This window comes from Canis lupus, chromosome X (assembly GCF_048164855.1).
Source record: "Canis lupus baileyi chromosome X, mCanLup2.hap1, whole genome shotgun sequence".
NCBI classification, from domain to species: Eukaryota; Metazoa; Chordata; class Mammalia; order Carnivora; family Canidae; genus Canis; species Canis lupus.
In genome coordinates this window covers 40,687,749-40,707,001 of record NC_132876.1, presented here as the reverse complement: position 1 = coordinate 40,707,001, position 19,253 = coordinate 40,687,749, and the positions used below count along the sequence as shown (strand labels likewise).

The following is a 19,253-nucleotide window of genomic DNA, read 5'->3' as shown; positions in this document are numbered from 1 at the left end:
GACCATTGAGTTAACCACTAATGCGATAAAAATTAATGCTGTGGCTCGTGCAATTACTTCATTCTACCTAAGCCGATTGATATTGTCCAAATCATTAAAAAAAAATCTTATGTGCCATTAAACATGAATGATGGAACCGAGTAAACCTCAAGCAGATGGCCGACTTAATGGAGCACCATTCCACACTGCAGTCGTCCTCCGGGATCTGAGATGGCCGTTTTTAGCCACCGTGATTGACATCAGCACATGTGCCCGAATTCACACAGGCAGTGGGGCTTTGGGGCAATGTAACAGAAAATCGGCCCGCATGTATTCACCTGCAATTAATCCCAAAATATGCATGGGACAGCAGAGGATTGAGAACTGAGACAGCAAATGACTTAGAGAGAGCCCAAGGTATTTGAGCAATGTCCTCGGTGGCCTCTCCACGGGGAAAGAGCTAAGGCAACAGCTGGTAGAGGTAGGCCACCAAGAGCTTGCCTTCTCAATGCTAGTGTGGGTGTCTGTGTGAGTGTGTATACTCTCTGAGCAGCCGCATCTTGGGCATTTTTGGATTAAGTCCCTCCTGCACTGAGAACGTGGCAAAGCCTTTAGGGCAGAAGAGAAGGAAGGCTTCCCACCTCCCCAGATGGCTGTCACCAGATAGCACCGCTACTGCTCCACCAGCTCCCACTGATGACACACTGATCCGGAAGAAATTTGGAGCTGGTGGAATTAAGCACAGCCACACTACCACCAGACTTCGGATCTGATGCTTGCCTCAGGTCCATGGCCAGGGCAGACTGTCCAGTAAAGGCTGGACTTGGTCACCAAGCCAGGATCCAGAGTTAGGCAGGAGGACACAGGCAAATCATAGCTTTCCCGAGTGCCAGTTTGGAAAGGAATCGGCATCAGCTTGCAAGTCTTTCAACGGTTGGCATTTTATCAAGAAGCACACACAAGACTGAGATCCTTATGATGAGGCAGGCAGGTTGATGAAAGAGACACCAAACGGTAACTCAGTTTTAACATTTTATTGGGTAAATGATTTTAAAGATAGTAACAATAGTGTCAAAACTACTACAATATCTTTCCACAGCCACACCTTACAGACCCACATAAACCTCATTTTTTTCCCGTTCACTCAGTTTTCATAATTTCAAGCTATACATATCATATAAAATGCCCATTTCCAATAGTTTCTTCAAACTATTAAGCAATTAAATGTGGAAGGAAGGAGGATCTAGTTATACTTGGAGGGGATTTCAGGTAATCTGTGATCTCTCACCATAATCCAAAAACAGGTTTCTAAGAAAGAAGGAAAAGAAGAGCTACTCCAGGTAGCTTTTGCTCATTACGAGTCTCACCACTGTATCACCAAGAACTCAGTATGCTGGTGACTGATCCAAAGTAATTTTGGGGAACATACAAAACGCTAAAATAACTTAGAAACTAGATCCAAGTATTTCAAAAGTAAGCAACTCTGATATACAAAAACAGTCAGAGGTGGTTACAAAAGTTGGTTTTCTCAGTGCGTCTATGTACCAGCGCAGTTACTAGGTCCAGAGCAAAATAAAAGGTTTCTCTTCTTCTGAAACAGTAATAAAAAACAAGGAAAACAGATCTTTGTATATAAAGGATCAATGCTGGTCTTCAGAATAATGTAATTGGAAACCCTTAAATCGAGAGGCACACAATGGGTTTCTGCTTTTAAAAAATAAAAGGAAAGTCACCAGTTTATTTCAATGGAGGAGGCGCTGACACCCCCTCAAATAAACTTAATTCAATTTCACATCACTAGCAAAAATCACTTAGAAACTGTACAAAAATAAAAAAGTTAACACATTTAATCCTGCAAGGTTTTTGTAAGGACTGGAAGGCAGGCTTTTGGAGCAGCATTTGGGCATGGCTGGGGGCTTCTTTGGTTTGATCTAACACATGTTAAGAGATGGAACCTATTCCAGATGACAGTTTCAAATTTCCTGCACATTTGAAGACACAAAAAGAGGCCAGTATGCAAGCTTCCAGTGTGCTGGGCACTGGGCCTGTGTGTACAGGACTGATAATCTCACAAGTGCTTTAAGAGGGCAGGAGAACAAGAGCACACCTTGCACTTCCTCCATCAAGTACACAGACCTCTCATGGTAGGGGAGACTGGGGCAGGTAGTAGCACACATTCTCGTGCAGTCCGAAGGCCACTTAATAGGGGTCGGGGGCATGGGTGGGGTGTGGGGATGGGGGGGGGGCAATTGTTCTTTTTAGAATCTGGTACCTGGCTGATCTTGTTCAAGAACAAGAGAACCTTCCAGAAACGGAAGCCTTTTGCTACATACCAAAGTAAAATGCGTGCTGTTTTCCAAGAGGGGGAAAAAATACCCAGTTGCATTTGAGAAACAAAAAAAGGAAAACAACCAGAAGTGGAACTAATTAACATTTAAAAGGGGGCAATGTAAACTTTGTGCTACTCAAAGAAGTTCAAGTATTACTTCTGAGCCGTTTAAAGATCAGTGAACTTACACGATATTCCGGTGATAAGAGTGCAATTCACATTTGTGTTCTGAACAAATAAGCTACAAATGGCGAAAACACAACATGTGCAATCCGAATCTTCGTCTGAGTTAAAAACACATGCTACATATTTCGACATGTTCAAAGTTAATTCAAACCACGTATTTAACAGCTTTGTAATATCCTATGAAGGTGAAAGGGCCTAGCATTCATTCGTTTGAAGCACACCATTACAGTTTGTACGACACTCTTTATGCAACAAAGTCTTTTTAGTCAACAGCTAGAGACAAAAAAATGGACTGTGCATTAATTTGAAAACAAAAGGAGACAAAACTATCCTTTCCCCCCAAGCCATGGTGGGAAATATTGCTGACCTTGTCCTCTGAAGCCTGCAGGATGGTTATTTCTTCAGTATAACATTATTACACTGGTCAGAAAAAAAATCTGTATAACATCTGCATATATCAAGAATTTTTTAAAAATCTGATATGATTTTAGAGTCCGCATGACCAGTCACGTGACCTGCTCAAGATTGATTAGCACCGTTAAATACATAAACACACATATGTATGTATGTACATGTAAGCATATGTATACACACATATGTATGTCATATAGATCTTTTCTTAAAAACAACAATAACAATAACAACAACAAACAACTTCTAACCACAAGCTCACCCAGGATGAGGAGCCTGCTAAACTGATGAGATGATGGATAAGATGGGTCAATATTGATCTATTTTGTCTCTCTTCGGTTTGCTTGTTTTATTTACTTTTTTTTTTTTTTTTTGCAGCAGACAATATCATTCAGCTTATGCTTAGTTTCCCTATAAGGGCAAGAAAAAGTCTCCATCAGGTAGCCATTTGGTTTTATGCTGAAAGACGAATCTGCTCCAAAATGCTCCCAAGGAGAAACGAGAGGACTCAAAATCCCTTTCAATGGCCCAACAGCTAGCTTGCTCTGACTAATCTCTAGGTTCAATGGAACTGGCTACCACGATTGCATTTCAGGCTAACAATTGGCTTCTTAGTTAAGGCATCACAACTGACCATGGTTATTTCCACAATGAGCACTGTGGATGAGGGACTACCAACAGACCTCCAAGGACTCTCATAAAAAACTAAAGCAGTTTGCTTTGCCACAGTGGTGGGCAGAAGGAATTCAGGCAAATCAGCTCACAAACTGGGAAAGGGTTTTTGAATTCAGAACTAGCAGTCTGTCACTTGTCACGGCCGATTTTATGTATAAGCTCTGCCATTTTTGAGATTCAGTGACATCTCAGAGTTTTAGGCTATGTATATTCTGCACCATACTTCTAGTCATCACTTGATATACTGGTTTCCTATTTGAAAAAAATTACACACAAATACACACACACATACACACATATTTACTATAGTAAAATGAAGGTAATCTTTCTCCAGAATCATCTATCATTTTTCCTAGGGACAGACACATGAAACTCCTACTCCTCCTGATGTTAGGAAGTTCTCTTTGTATGCACCGTGGGAAGACCAACCCTGCAAATGGGCTGGGCTCTAATAACTCTATCATTTCTAAATGCCAGCTCCATTTTCATAGGTGTAACATAACATCTTATCAACATAGTAAATGTGTTTCTATCAAAAGTATGTAGTGCAGAAAGACTCCAGTCTTGTCCCTGTGACAGATGTATCTGAAATCATGGCATATATGAACTTTTGTTTCACTAGATTATTCTTTACTATTTCTTTAAATAGTAGCTAAAATTGTCTCTGGCCAATCATGACTTGTTGAAACCTAAAGCTAACAGATTTAAATTAATATATAATAGACAAATGTCTCTTTTTGGTTCTCTGCTCAAAATAAATTTTTTCACCTTAAAAAAATACTTAAGAGTAAGGAATTTGTCTAATCTGCTGTTTCACATATAGACACAATAAAATTTTATAAGAATAGTTCTCTAAATTGCCTTTTCCCCCTAACCTCTCTTAATTCCATTTAATTATATTCTTCTCAAAGGCACTAAATTCTGTATCCGCTCTCTTCCTGATCTTTGCTGCTCTTCAAAATGATTTCTGTAGCATATCTGAAAGGTAGCTTGTACTTTCTTAAAACAGTGTTGTAGTCTGTAAGTTGGTTCTATAAAATGATGAAGCCATCTCTTCTATGATAACCAGCACAATAGGCATGAATGATTTCTCTGTGACAAGCCCTAGCATGGGTCTCCAAATGTTCTATGCTAGAACTAAAGTTCATATATTTTAACCATGGGAAAAACACCTAAGGAGTGAAGACCCACATACTAAGCTCTCATAGCAAAATGCATTTTAGACAAATTCAAGAGTAGCACACAAATACCTGAATTTGATATGAATTTGCTTCCAAGCTCAGCTATCAAAACTTCTTTATCTTACTGAGGAAAAACTAGAGAACAACCTAAATAGAATCCCGGAAAAACTGCACAATTTCTTCCATCCACAGTCGAAAGAAGGAGGGAAGAGATCAAAAGGAAGGAAAGTAGGAGGGAAGGTAAGGACAGAAATGCAGAACCCTGATTGAGAGAGCAAAGCAAAATTCTACATAATATGGTGAGGAAAGAAAACCCCAGAAGTTATATATGCTGCAAAAAAAAATCAATGATCTAAAAATAATAAAACAGAATCTTCTTAAACAAATGCCATTTTCCTACCCGTTACCATGATGATACTGATGATGTCCAAGCTTCATCATGGCAACGGAAACTATCATCATAAGATGGTACAGTAAAAGAGATAGCTAGACCAAGAAGGGGTAGGGTCTCCTGGGAAGAGGTCTGCAGAGAGGCCCAATGACTGGCTTTGCGGCTCAGTGTCAGGAATAATGGTTGTATGGCGGAAGGGGATGCCCAATGCCATTTTGGAAATGATGATGCTGGCGATGAGCAAGGTATTCAGCATAGCTCAGGGTCATCTTTTCACTACGGTACCTGAAAAAGTCAGGGAAGAGACAAAGTTAACATCAAGAAATAGATGACACACCAATGTCAGAGCTGGAAGGGACCTCAGAGGTAACGCTACAGACCAGGAGAAAGAGGTCCAGAGAGAAGTCGTGACTGCCCCAATGCCATGCAGCCAAGTGGCAAAGCTGAGCTCCAAACCCGGGAATCCAAAGTCTGAGTCCAGTGTTCTTTCTGCTTTACTACTCCTGGTTTCAATTGCTCTAGAAATTTTCGTGCCCACCCCGCCAGGCCCCAGTTTGCTAACAGGAAGGAACAGAGGAAAGCCCAACCTATTGCCATTGTGTACGCCTCTCATTCACTTGACTACTCCTTCTTCTAAGACTTTCCCTCTTTTAGCAGCCCTTCATCTCAGGCTATCCTCAACCTGGTGTTCCTTGGCTCCTCTTCCACGGAAACTGCTCTTTCAGAAGGGTTTGACCTCTCCATTATGAGACCACACACCATTCCCTGTCTGAAGCTCTCCTGTGCCATGGGTTCTACAATCCCACATGTCCCTAGTTCTTCCCTCTCACCCCCACCCCCTGCCGGCTCTCAGGCTGCTCCTTATATCTCTGACTATTCCTACCGCTCCTTCCTGGAAGGATTTTACTAGGTTTCTCCCTTCGGTTCTTTTGACCCTATACTCTCTGTGCTCCCTCAGGGAGCCCTGCCTTATACCTTGAACTATGACCTCATCACGGATGATCCCTAATCACCATCTCTGGCCATGAGTTCTATCTATGTATGTTTTTGGTGACACATGGGACATTCCTATACAGATACCCCAGGAAGCACTTCAAATCCAGAACCAATGCATAAATGTGACTCTCCTCCTTCGGTCCCTCCCTTAGTTAAAAGGTGCTGTGGTGCCTTGGTGTTTTTTTATCCAGAGTAAAGCCTTGACTTGTTCCTCTCCCCTACTTCTGAATGATGACTAGGGCCTTTCGTTTCTTCCAGTGTCTTCTCATCTGTTTGTGCCTTTCTTTCCATCCCATTGCCACAGTTCTTATTAAGGCTACTATTTCACCTTCTTTGGATGGCTGCCTCAGATTCTTAGGTAAGAGCAATGTCTTCTACCTCCTTTTCCTGTTTCCTGTTCCCATCTTAAACCTTCTCAAATACACCTGTTTCAAGCCCTTCAATGGCTACTTACTGCCTCTCGAGTCAGGTCTATATTTCTTAGCTGGAAACTCAAGGCCCTCCATGATATATGACCCAACCCACCCTCTGGGCCATGTTTCACTCTAATAACCACTTTCTCTATGCGCACTGAAAGACCAGCCAAATCAGACGACTGAACATTCCTCAGAACTTAGCTCTGTACTTCACCACCCACATGCCTTGACTCACTAAATGAATCCTTGCCTCCCTCACCCTCAAATAAATATTCTACCCATTCTTCCAGCCTAGTATCAAATCTACTTCCACTCTGAAATTTCATGTTATCTAACCCCACCCCTCCTGGAAGTCCTCTTTTCCCACTTTATGACCTCACATCATCCATCACATTCTGCCTTATATGAATAATTATTTTTGTACATGCCCTTCTATTCTCCTAGACTTGAACTCAGGGAAAGCAGAGAGGGAGGCATTTTCAAATTTGTAACTCCTCAGAGCTGGGAAAAGTCCATTTTTAGACTATAAGCATTCATTGTAGCTCTATGGAATTGAAACAAATGGAAATGGCAATCCATTTTCCTAAAATGTTGGATGTTTTTAAAAAATAAGTATCCCTATCATCCCATTTGGAAATGTATTTGGCATTTGTTAGTCTAGCTCAATTGTGATTTTTCAATAAGCTTTCATGGTAGACTTCTATCACTGCCAACATCCTAAAGATAAATTCAAATTTGAGGAGTGCTTATCAGAATCCAGGGGTTCTGCTAAGCAATGTCAAAAGCTGGCCAATGGCTAATTCCAGTAACTTTCTTCAATAATATGGTGCACAGGCTCAGAAGACTTGCTCGTGTAAAGCCAGAGTAATCACACAGAGCTAAAGGTTGGAAGGATGGGCTTGTACATCACACAGGCTTTACTGCCAAGCAGAGTTCCATCATATCCACTCCCAGTATAGCCCTGAAATTCATTTCCATTCTGTTTCAGAAAAGAGAAGCAAGTAAGAAAGACCAAAGAAACCAAAGGGTTATAGACATATGCATCGAAAGGTACTGGTTAGCCTTGTGCTAGAAAACGCCTTCTGTACCTGGTCAGTTTTATGGTTTTCCTGAATTCATTAGTAATCGGAGCTTTATATCCTCCTTTCCTCAGTAAGGAGTCTATGGTCTGAATATGGTCCCATCCTGTGGAAAGTAGACCAGATAAAATACCAGTCAAGCACATGTCACAAGCACTTTCAGTCAAATACAAAATGACTTTGTAGAGGTCAGCTATCACTGTCACCAAATGCCATCAACTCCTTTGGTCCTAAAAACAGTCACACAAACGAGCTAAGCTTTCCTCTCATATGGAAGCAGGTTCACCACTGCATACCTCAAGTTCTAGCTACCCATGATGGCTGACAACATTGGCTTTTTTTTTTTTTTATCTCAACTGCATTCAAAGACAGGAAGTCTAAGAGTCTGGCAGTGACTGCTCAGTAGAGACTCGGGAGCAAACCACGGACGCTGCCCTCTTCTCTAACAGTGACATCTTTAAAAGGGAGGGAAAAGCCTAGATGTCATTGTGCCAACTCTGTAGTAGTTAGGATTCCCATGCTAACTCATGGTAATTTGCTGTTCCCAATGGTATCTTCAGGAGTCAGTCACGTGTATTTGTGTGAAGTATGCGAAGGCATTTTTATTTGTTTTGATGTGGGATGGTATACTTAATATCTGAGCCCCCCACCCCATCCTTTACAAAGCCAAAGGAACTACAGGATTGAGACCTTTTCAAAAGCAACCCAAATAAATCTTCCAATAGCTGTCTTAAAGACAAACTCCCTTGTCTGCGGGGGAGGGGGTTATCTAATGCTGTTAAATTGTACAGTTAAATAGCTCACATTCATATGAACCAAACGTGAGGGAAATCCAATTAGAGATCCTTTTTGATGATCAAAACAACAAACAAAAAAACCTCTATAAGATACAGAAGAAATATTTATTTCAACTAATATTAAAAAACTAGAATTTTGTAGTCGCTAGAAAGGACAACGTGCTATGGAATGAAGAATTCTTTTGTGTTACAGTGGGAGTTCATAAAGATTTGTGTTCTATGTGCAAAAACAGAAAAATGTTTGATGAGGAAGTGCAGACCAAGCAGATAAAACACTAAGACTTCATGTGGTCTCCGTGCTTCTAATCTTAATGGGAAACCTACAACACTCACAGTGGCTGAAGGAGCACCAGGCAGCCACCTAACAAGGACACATTTGATATTGACAATGTCCTGGGGGGCTGACTGTTAGACTGAAGGCTTGTTTGTGGCAAAAGGCTACAGCACGATGGGATATGGGCAAATGGCACTTCAAATTCATATTCACTGCCTAAAAAGAAAACCCAACTTCTACAAGTCTTTGCTTTGGGGAAATTACCCATTTGTGGGTTTCCACTATCAACCTTGGGCACAGAGATTCAACTTCTGTGTGAGTTATTCACCGATTTCATACAGACATTGCAGTGGCAGTGATGGAAGAATCATTTCTTCTCATTTGACACTGGTCAATTATCAGACATAACTGCAAGGTCACATATTGCATTTCAATTTGTACTATTCAAATTCTCCACCAGATCATACGAAATATAAAGTACAACCATGACCTTGCTCCTTTGCAACCTCCGGTAGGTAGGTGGCGGTGCGTTTTGATCCTTTTTCATTGATGAATTCTATTCTAATGCCATGTACACCCACCTGAAAGAAATTGGCAGTTTTATTAGTATCGTCTTCTCCACAGAAACAGAAAACTTTATAATTTAATTTTCAAGAAAATGCAGTTCTTCCTTTCCCCTTGTTTTTGGAAGGGCACATATATATCATTTCTCTCCTTCCAAAGTGCTGACTTTGGGTTTGAGGGCCATTATGATGGCCAGAGACCAAAAACATTGACCGACATGTCTACAGTGTGTGCTAGGCTAGGCTATTCTATCTGGCACAGGAACAACCATTCTGCTGTGTGTAGAATGAGGCAGTCAAGGACAAGAACTCCAACCCCACTCCCAAACTGTGGCTCCTGACACTAGGGAACTAGAGCAAGGGAACTGACTTCAAAGAGACAGCAGACATGCCTTGTGTTTTCAGGTACAATCGCCACTTCAGATGAAGTTCTGAAACTTCTGGGGCTGCCGACTCCCTTCCCAAGCTGTCTTGTCTCTTCAAAACCTCAAATTGTACATAGATGAGCAACCCCAGATAAGGCTGAAAAAAGCCAACATAACCAGATCTGACATCATCCCGTGTTCCCTGTAATATTTTTTTTAAAGATTTTATTCATCTATTCATGAGAGACACACAGAGAGAGGCAGAGACACAGGCAGAGGGAAAAGTAGGTTCCCTGTGGGGAGCCTGATGTGGGACTCGATCCCTGAATCCCGGGATCACGACCTGTGCCAAAGGCAGACGCCCAACCACTGAGCCACCCAGGCGCCCCTCTAAAATATATGTTATGGCTTACAGTGGGCCTGTGGGAAGCCCTCACTGTCTACACCACTGCCCTCATACACTCCTGATAAATTTACAAGTGGTAAAGATCTCGAATCACTTTAGGGCAGGGTATTTTTTGCAGTTACTTTTTTCTTTTTCTTTTTTTTTTTTTTTAACACAGTTTCTTATATATTAACCCAGAGATCCCTCTAACTTTATGTGAAGCAAACTTTTGGTGATGCCTCAAGCAAGAGAGTTCTCTAAGTAAATGTGGGCAATTTCTTGGTAGTGTTTTAAGAAAGTTACATCCTTTTTCTCTGATTAGCACCTAGTCACAAGGAATCTTTTTCCCCTCATACCTCGCCTTGAATCGTGTACAGAACTGAGGATCACATAAAGGTCTTCTTTGTAAACACTGATAACATAAGTGAAATTTCAAAAGCCTGACAACTCCATTCTGTTCTCCCAAATCTACAGTCGCTTTAGATCAATGGTCCCCAAGTGCAGTGTGAGGAACCTGAGGGAGGCACAAGACCAGGGAAACACTTTTATCCAGGAAAGAGGCTTCTTTTCAGAGCAGGTGAGTGAAGTCATAAACCTTGGCTCTTCCCATCTGTATGCATGTGGTGGTCTAAAAGAGACAAAAGGGTCCTTGAAAACTTCTTCTGCTGCTTCTGCCCTGCACCTGAAATCTTCCAGTTTTTCAGGGAAGAAAAAGACCTTTGGAGAACCAATTTTGTTCTTTCCCCAGATTCTTCTTCACACATCCATCCACAAGAGCCTGTCAGATCTTCTGAGAAGGTTTTTTTTTTTAATATTTTACTTATTTATTCATGAAAGACACACAGAGAGAGTCAGAGACATAGGTAGAGGGAAAAGCAGGCTCCCTGCGGGGAGCCTGATGTGGGGCTCAATCCTACAACCCTGGGATCACACCCTGAGCCAAAGGCAGACGCTCAAATACTGAACTGCCCAGGCGCCCTAAGAAGTTTGTTTTTTTATGAAAGCCTATCTCTGTGGCTGTTTCTTCTATATGATATCAGTGCTCTTATGAATCGCCTTCTGCTGAAGATGCAATCAGGGCAGCTGTTTAAGAACTAACACAAAAAGGCCTCCCCTACAGATCCTGTGGGCAATGACTGTGGACAGCTGAGAAGAAATATGAGTGCTTAGCTATCAGGCATTTCCAGGATAAAGGACATCTACTAATCTCCCCAGTGCCTGACATGGTATGAGACAATGACAAATTTGCAACAGTTTCTGTATATCGACTTTTTGATCTGTGACTTTGAAGTTCTTTTCCTTCAACCATAGCAGCTCCTTCATAATTTGTTTTTTTTAAATACCCAGCATAAATAACCTGTGCTTCCATCATTCACTGAAGTGAATTTTGCATCTCTGACTCAATTGACCAAAAATCTGTCATGTGAAAATTGGAAAGAAATTTGGTAGTTATTAAGACATCTCATCAAAATTGTGAGGCGAAGAATGTTTCTCTGTGAGATGAGAGTGTTAGACAAAATCAGGGGCATTTAACTGGCATGGGGGGGGGGGCCTGGGAGGCTGTGAAATTTATCAGAATTTCTGGAGGTTTCATGCTTCAGCAAGTATGGTTTGGAAAAAAAGAACAACTCCCCAGGTGATTTTTATTCTAGGTTAACTAGAAAACCTCTAATAATTGGTCTAGCTCTGACAAACTGTGGCTGTGTATTGAAATAAAAGTGATTTAGGCAAATTGGAGGTAATTTAGACACATTAATCCTTTCTTCATAGGAGTGCATTGTGTTCTTTAACAAAAATTTCAGAGATTTTAAAGCCTAGTAATTTAGCAATTAAAAGTGGTTATGACCAGCTGTATGGTATGTGAATAATACCTCAGTAAAGCTTCTATATGTGTGTGTATCACACACACATTTTATATGTATGCATATGTAAATATAAAGAAGAAGGTTAAGATCAAACTAGGAAGGACATACTGACCAAAATAAAATTTACTCATGGATAAAACTGATTGACTTTTGTATTTTGAGAAGGCCCCCACCACAGAATTTAATATGACAAGAAATTATCAAAATTCTCCCATTGAGAATTAGTACTACGTTTACAATTTTTAGTGTTTTTCTCTGTTCCTATGATTCTGAACAATTGAAAGTACCTATAAATTGGCATGTAAGTATGGTTATTTTAAAGTGAACCTTTTTGGAGAAATAACGCCTTTCTCAGATTAAAAAATATACTCCCCAGTGATAAAAAGCCCAAACCAGAGTGACTCATTTCTTCAGCCAGTGGAATCAGGAGAATGGCAATCATGTTCTGACCAGAATCAAAGCATAATAGCTTTTGGTCACCTTTTGAGCAACAGCATTTTCGTTACCCCCAGAACTACCAAAGCCACCAGATAGTCATACTGTGCAATCAGAATAGGAGAGTGGAAATTGGCCTGCTGTGGAGAATGACCGAATCTGGACAACCTGTGGAAATCACTAGCTTTGCAAATTAAGTCATCTTCACTGATGCAAGCACCCAAACTAACTCCATATTGTTTCAGGGAGAAATCTGTCACAGCTGCGACTCCAAAATGTAACCCTCGTGTAGAATAATCGAATCCTCTCTTAGATTGGAGAATCCTGCCGCCGAGCAGCAACCCAAGAGACAAAGGCTCCAGTCACAATTACCAGCTAGATAAAAGATCAACTAACCAGGGAAGTGGTATCCTCTGAAGCCAACTTCCACTAAAACTCTACCACAGTGTCACAGTAACTTTCCATTTCTTGGACTGGATAAGGAGGTAGCATGTGGGAAAACGATGTTATCTCCTACTACCTCTAACATTCTCCTACCAAAAAAAAAAAAAAGAAAACATTCTCCTACCACTGCCTAAAGGATGGCCAGGTAGTCAAAAACTGGAGATTTGCAAATCTAGCCTTATGGGAGTCTGCTGGTCATTGCCAAAATTATTAGCAGATCTGAGAAAAAAAAATGCTTTCAAGGTCCAACAGCTGTGATAATATCCTTTTAATCAAGACTGTACTTTTGCTAAGCAAAGCTATAAATCAACTCGAATGGTAGTAAATTAAATGTAGGACTTATAGATAAGAGGATATGGAATTAAACAGAGCTGTATCTGTGTGTGCACAGGAACATTAAGACCAGTTCAACGGATTCCTATTTCATGCTAAAAAAGAAAGCCATATTTGTTCTGAACCATGACAGAGCGAGTGCTTTTTATTAATGCTATTATACCATCTTTTGTTTTTAACATTGCCCAGAATGATTCAACATCAAGATTAATGTTTGGACCCTAAAATAGATCTTGATTATTCTGGAGTTGATTATTCAGTTTGGGGATTATGCATCCCTGCCCCCACCTGGCCCCATCCTCTTTCCGCTTTCCATTTCTCTATCACAGAGAGATACACGCAAATTAATCAATTTTGCTACATGGTAAAAGGTTTGGTAGGAGATTATAAATAATGGTGAAAATGAAGCTTCTAGACTGTCTGTAGATTTCATTTTTCCTCATTATCTGGTCCCTTGTTAGAAATGTGACTTCATTTACAACTATTATCCTCTAATGCAGTGACTCTCAACACAGGCGCATTAAAAACGCACCCCTCCCACCCTCATTATAATACAGGTCCCCATTTTGCTCCTTACAACTGCACAAAGACTGACATCCCTTAGTCTGTCTGTAAGGCAAGTGTTAGTCCTATAATCCACTAGCAGCATGACCAAAGGCACCCCTGTTACTTGCAAGCCTGATCAACAAGCCAACCACCTGGATAGGCTCAAACTTGAAAAGGAGTCATCTGGCTAAAAGTGGCAACGAGCATAAAACGTGCTCTGGCTAGGTCAAGAGGACTCCACGCAAGCCTTAGACCATTTGGATCCACAATTACCTCCACAGTCCTGACCCTTAAAACGAAATATGCCCCTGATCACATCCTGGCCAATAAAACCAATTACCTCCTCTGGTTCATCCTGTCTTAGCAAATGCCACAGTCAGCCCCAGGCTTTCCCAGTAACCAAATGTTGGGTTCCTTGTAAACAGTATGACCCTAGCTCACTCCACTGATATTTAGTGGGTACACCTTGAATAAATATAAATATATATATGATATATAATATATAAATATATATATATATTCTCTCTCAGAGAGAGAGTGTCAAGAGTCAAGGAATCCAAAGTGGTTTGACATGTCTTTGTTGCGATATCATTTGGCAAAATATGCTTTGCAATTAACAAAGCCAGTCACTGGTCATTCACATACGATTGACCTGCCCGGCTCAATATGCCAGTTCCATTGAACTGAATAAAAGGACTCTGTTCCTAATGAGAGGAGCTCAGGATATTTGGCACACCCTCTAACCTTTAGAGGCTGGCATCATAGAAGACACACATGCTCTTTCACAAAACAGCCCATGGTACCACGGACAGAAACAAACACCACATTGGACAGCCCATGGGTCTGACCCAGAGTCTGGAGTTTCTTATATTCTTGGGAGGAAAAAGCCATATGTGGTATTTCTCTGAAAAGCCCAAAAGCCACAATGCAAGACATTCCACTCTGTCCCTCATAGCCCCACAGAGCCTTCTGCCCACTCCCCACTCAGCCTTCTGAAGATGACTCTTCCTTCTCCCAGTGAAAACAAATTCGCCATAAGAGGAAAAGATTCCAAACTTGGGCCTACTCCAAGTTTATCCTCTTGAATAATTCTCACTAGGGCAAGAAAAAATTAAAATTTTAATCATAAAGGCTGATGACAATTTGTACAGATCCTAATGAATCACTTCCCCCAAACCCAATCCTACCAAAAAAAAAAAAAAGTAGACTACATATCCAGATCTGCCCATCGAATTCTCAGAGTTGTGAATTTGCATTACCTCAACCCACCCACCAATTTTAGAAGGAAGTCTGAAGTTTAGAAGGTGCCCATCTGATTAACAATGAACACTTAACAATTGTTAGCACTTAACACTTCAGAATCTGGCTAAATAATACATTTAAAAAATAGCATTCTTACAAATCATTTTTTGCACTCAGTAATTTTTATTTCTGTCAACCTCAACCATCATAACGTACATAATTTTTTCCTGTTTAGAAAAATAGTATGTGCATATTACTGCAAAGAAAATCTCTTTAGAAAAGTATAAAGGGGAAAATAAAGATGGCCTGCTATCCTAGGACCACCTAGAAACTACTCTTGCCTCAGTGCCTTAAAAAATAACCTGAACCAGGCAGCCCAGGTGGCTCAGTGGTTTAGCGCCGCCTTCAGCCCAGGGCCTGATCCTGGAGACCCAGAATTGAGTCCCACATTGGGCTTCCTGCATGGAGCCTGTTTCTCCCTCTGCCTGTGTCTCTGCCTCTCTCTCTCTCTCTCTCTCTCTCTCCATGTCTTTCATGTATAAATAAATAAAATCTTAAAAGAAATAACCTGAACCAACCAGGACTGTCCTGTTAGGCTCTTTTTAATCCATTATCTATCTGCAGCTGTCTTCACTTTCTTTTCTTTTTTTTAAAGATTTTATTTTTTTATTCATAGAGAGACAGAGAGGCAAAGACACAGGCAGAGGGAGAAGCAGGCATCATACAGAGAGCCTGACGTGGGACTCGATCCAGGGTCTCCAGGATCACGCCCTGGGCTGCAGACGGCGCTAAACCGCTGCGCCACCAGGGATGCCCTGTCTTCACTTTCAAATCTCCTTTGAGAGAGATGCTTCTAGAAACAGAAGGAATATTAGCAAAATAAACCAAAAAGGTAACTGAGAGGGAAGCCATCAATTGGGCACAAGTAACCTTTTACTCTAGTCTACTCTGAAAACTAGGCTTCGTCGTCTACATCAGTGGAAGTGATTCTTTTCTATTGTTATTTTGTGAAAACAACCGCAAAGGCCTCCTTGACCAAAATGCATATGTACTACTCTTCTCTGAAATCCCTGCAAATGAGTCACCTTTAGCTTTCAAAATTAGTTCCATCTCCATGGACCAATTCTTGGCTTTTGCAGAGCTTACCAAAGGACCAATTAGTGCCAATTTTAATTCATGTAGGAGACTCAGACATCTTGTCTATCAGGAACACAAGCTTGCCAATTTATTTCACAAAGGCCACCGAACAATCTGATAACTTTTATTTTAACTAAGGAGACATACAGCTCTACAATACCTGAACTAGCTAATAATCACCCCATGAACTTTTAAAGAATTAGTTAAGATTTTAAATAAAGCATGGCTAATGACAAGGTGCTTTGAAAAGCTATGAAGCCAAACGTGTTTATATATCATATGCAAGGAAAGAAACTGTTCAGGTTTTGTGGAGAACAAGTGACAGCTCAGTGTGCAATTAAGGGGGGAGGAAAAAAAACCTCGATTCTCTGTAATGATTAATTATAATGAGCATTCCTTAAAAGTTGAACATCCTGAAGCTTTCCAAAGAAAGTTCAGGCAACACAGGTGACCTTTAACTAAAAAGCCTGCTTTTCATCAGAAGTTAGAAAAATGCATTCCTACCATTTTTTTAAGGGGATGAGGAAGAGAGTGAATTCACAAAGAAACTCAAGAAATTTTCTTGAAACCTGGACACATGAATCCACTTGCTTTTCAATGGCTGGGGAAGAGAAACACCTCTTGGCAAATGTACTCAAGGTGAAATAATGTTGTTTGTCTGATAAGATACAGAAGTATCTTATACAGGTTAAACTGTACATGGAATATCTGGCTCAATATGGTTTTTACTCCACCTATAAGAGATTTGTTCCTAAAAGGTTTCATATGTGTTGAATTTATGTAAGTGGATTAATCTTGAAGTCACCAGGAAGGCAGTAAAAAAGCCATCAAGTCCTGTGAAGCAAAATATCTTTGTCAAGTCAATAGTCCCTCCCTAATTACTTAATTTAGATTTATACCTGTAACATTGCCTTAAAACAGGGGATGATGCAGGAATAAAACAAGGCATTTGCTGTTTATAATATTTTTTCTTCCAGAAGAGAAGAAAAATTCTTTGTTGGAAAAGGAATCTAGAATGTCCAATTTAAAAAACTGGACTGTTTCTCACCCTTGTTGCCACCTTGCCATTTTAAAAGTTAGGGACCTCTTAATACCTTCTCGATGGCTAGTAGTAATTCGTTCTCTGGAAGTAAAATGAAACAGGAGCCATTTTAAAAAGGAGGAGTCACAGCATCACACTGAGTCAGCCTCCAGAAAAACCACAGGTCTTGTACAACTTTTCCAGCATCCTGAGAAGGAACGAGGGATCCAGGAAAGAGCGCACTATAATACAACTCCTAGTGAAAGGGCTGGAAGGGTCTGGCGATTTGGGGGAAGAAGCAAGGAAATGCCTCCCTCCTCCCACCACACAACACATTGGGAGCAAAGCAGGAAGCAACTGGAGGAGGCCTGAGGACAGACTGTGCAAAGCCCATTTCACCAACAGTATCGATGGCTAATGGAAACTTCCTTGTGTTAAATCACCTTCTAGAAGTTACTTCACTTTGTTCGGCTTGCTACCTCACTAGGCTTCTAATACACTGAAGTGTTGATTCACAGCAAATTCTTACTAGACGGTCAGGAAGCTTGAAGTATTCCCTTCCTCAAGGTTCCACAGCACTTGAAAAAAATGTTTCTAAGTACAGCATCAGGACAAAGACTAATGACATCTTAATGATAGTGACATCTTATACGAAAATCTCAAGGTCCTTGAGAAAATACCATGAAAAGCATTTTCTTAGATATACAAAGTGCCTTCCATATACATATATATGAATTTTTTCAAAGGTGGGTATTTTTTTTTAAAGATTGTATTCATTTATTTGAGAGAGGGGTGAAAGCGAGAGCGAATGAGAGACAGAGAAGAGAGAGAGCGCATGAATGGTGAGGAGTGGCAGAGGAAGATGGAGAAGCAGAGTTCCCAGGAGAGCCCAAAAGAGGGCTCGATTCCAGGACCCCGGGCTCGTGACCTGAGCCAAAGGCAGACCTTTACCAGCTGAGCCACCCACATGCCCTAAAGGTGGGACTCCTAAGTAAGAGGGGAAGCAAAGCATGGTGTATATTAGAGGAAAAAATAATGAAGGGGGGCTGGACAGAACATATATGACGAGAAGTCACTTCGCTTGTGAGTCATGCTAAACATCTGTGTCTGAGATGGAAACTCTGTTTTCAGTGGTGCATTGAGAGGAGCTAGAAAAATATAAACCTTTAAGGGGTGAGAGAGGGAGATCGTGACCTTCTAAAATCTATGAGAGATAATGACCATGGCCAATGTACTCATCTCATCTGTTTATGCTCATGAAGGTTATTACAAAAATGCACTATTATTAACTGTAACCAAACACGTCAGAAATGGAGCCGTGCTCACTCAAAAGGTGTGCTTTTTAAAGCTAAGTGCAGCACTCTGAGTACCAGGAGTCTAACAAGCTCAGGCACAATGACAGATGCTTTGGTACTTTAGGGACAGAGTGAGACTAGGGGCTTGGGGGTGTAACTCTATTGTCCAAGGGGTGGGTTTCTAACATCATCCCAGAATTATATTGGCCAGCCCCACCCAGCATGGGTTGATTTCATGTAAGTGTTGGGTGCTAAAAAGGAATAGCCACGATGCATTACTCAAGTGACAGCTGTATGCACAGTTGAGGTATTAGTGACCCAGGGAGCTAGATATCACTAAGAGGGCTTTATGGCTTGTGAAAATGTACCTGACCTATTGAAATATGACCTAATGGTCTACTGGAGAATACAGAAAATATTTCTTCCTCATACCTTCAAAATGATCTTGTCTCTAAGACACAGAAGTAAAAGATGCCTGACTACAACTTAGAAAATACTTTGTCTTCTGTCAGCAAACTGCTGCGATACAAGCTCCTGCAGGATCACTGGTTGGACTATGCCCATGACCCTACCCCACAGGTCCCCTCCAGGGGATGTAGACAGTTCTAGTCCTACACAAGTTTTTTGACAAGCAAAAAGCTTGCTCATTTATATCTTGAAAATGAGCAGCTGTGAGGTACCACACCTAGAAGCACCCCTCAAGTCACACTCCAGCTGTTGTAATGTCTTTAGTTTTATATCCTTTCAGATACTGAAAAACAAACATGGCTCCCAAATAGGGTAACTACACAAGTTCTGGCCTATATATTATTTTAGAGGACTCCAACATGCTGCATGAGCTTTTCTTTCCTTCTGAAGACCATGTCCGCCATCACTCTGTCATATGGAATTAAGAGAATGCTGTCAGT

General features: G+C 40.9%; 1 protein-coding gene across 3 annotated transcripts in view; it reads right to left on the bottom strand.

Annotated features, from left to right (window-relative positions):
- Positions 1-998: 998 nt before the first annotated feature.
- The window catches only part of AMMECR1 (AMMECR nuclear protein 1), a 231,784-nt gene continuing 213,529 nt past the window's right edge, over positions 999-19,253 (bottom strand). For all 3 annotated transcript variants that reach the window (XM_072817532.1, XM_072817531.1, XM_072817530.1), the window contains 3 exons: positions 9,205-9,295; positions 7,653-7,749; positions 999-5,437 (listed from right to left, as the gene is read on the bottom strand). In XM_072817532.1, coding sequence (XP_072673633.1) covers positions 5,323-5,437; positions 7,653-7,749; positions 9,205-9,295 — 303 coding nt within the window. In that variant the 3' untranslated portion in view covers positions 999-5,322. The remainder of the gene's footprint in view (positions 5,438-7,652; positions 7,750-9,204; positions 9,296-19,253) is intronic.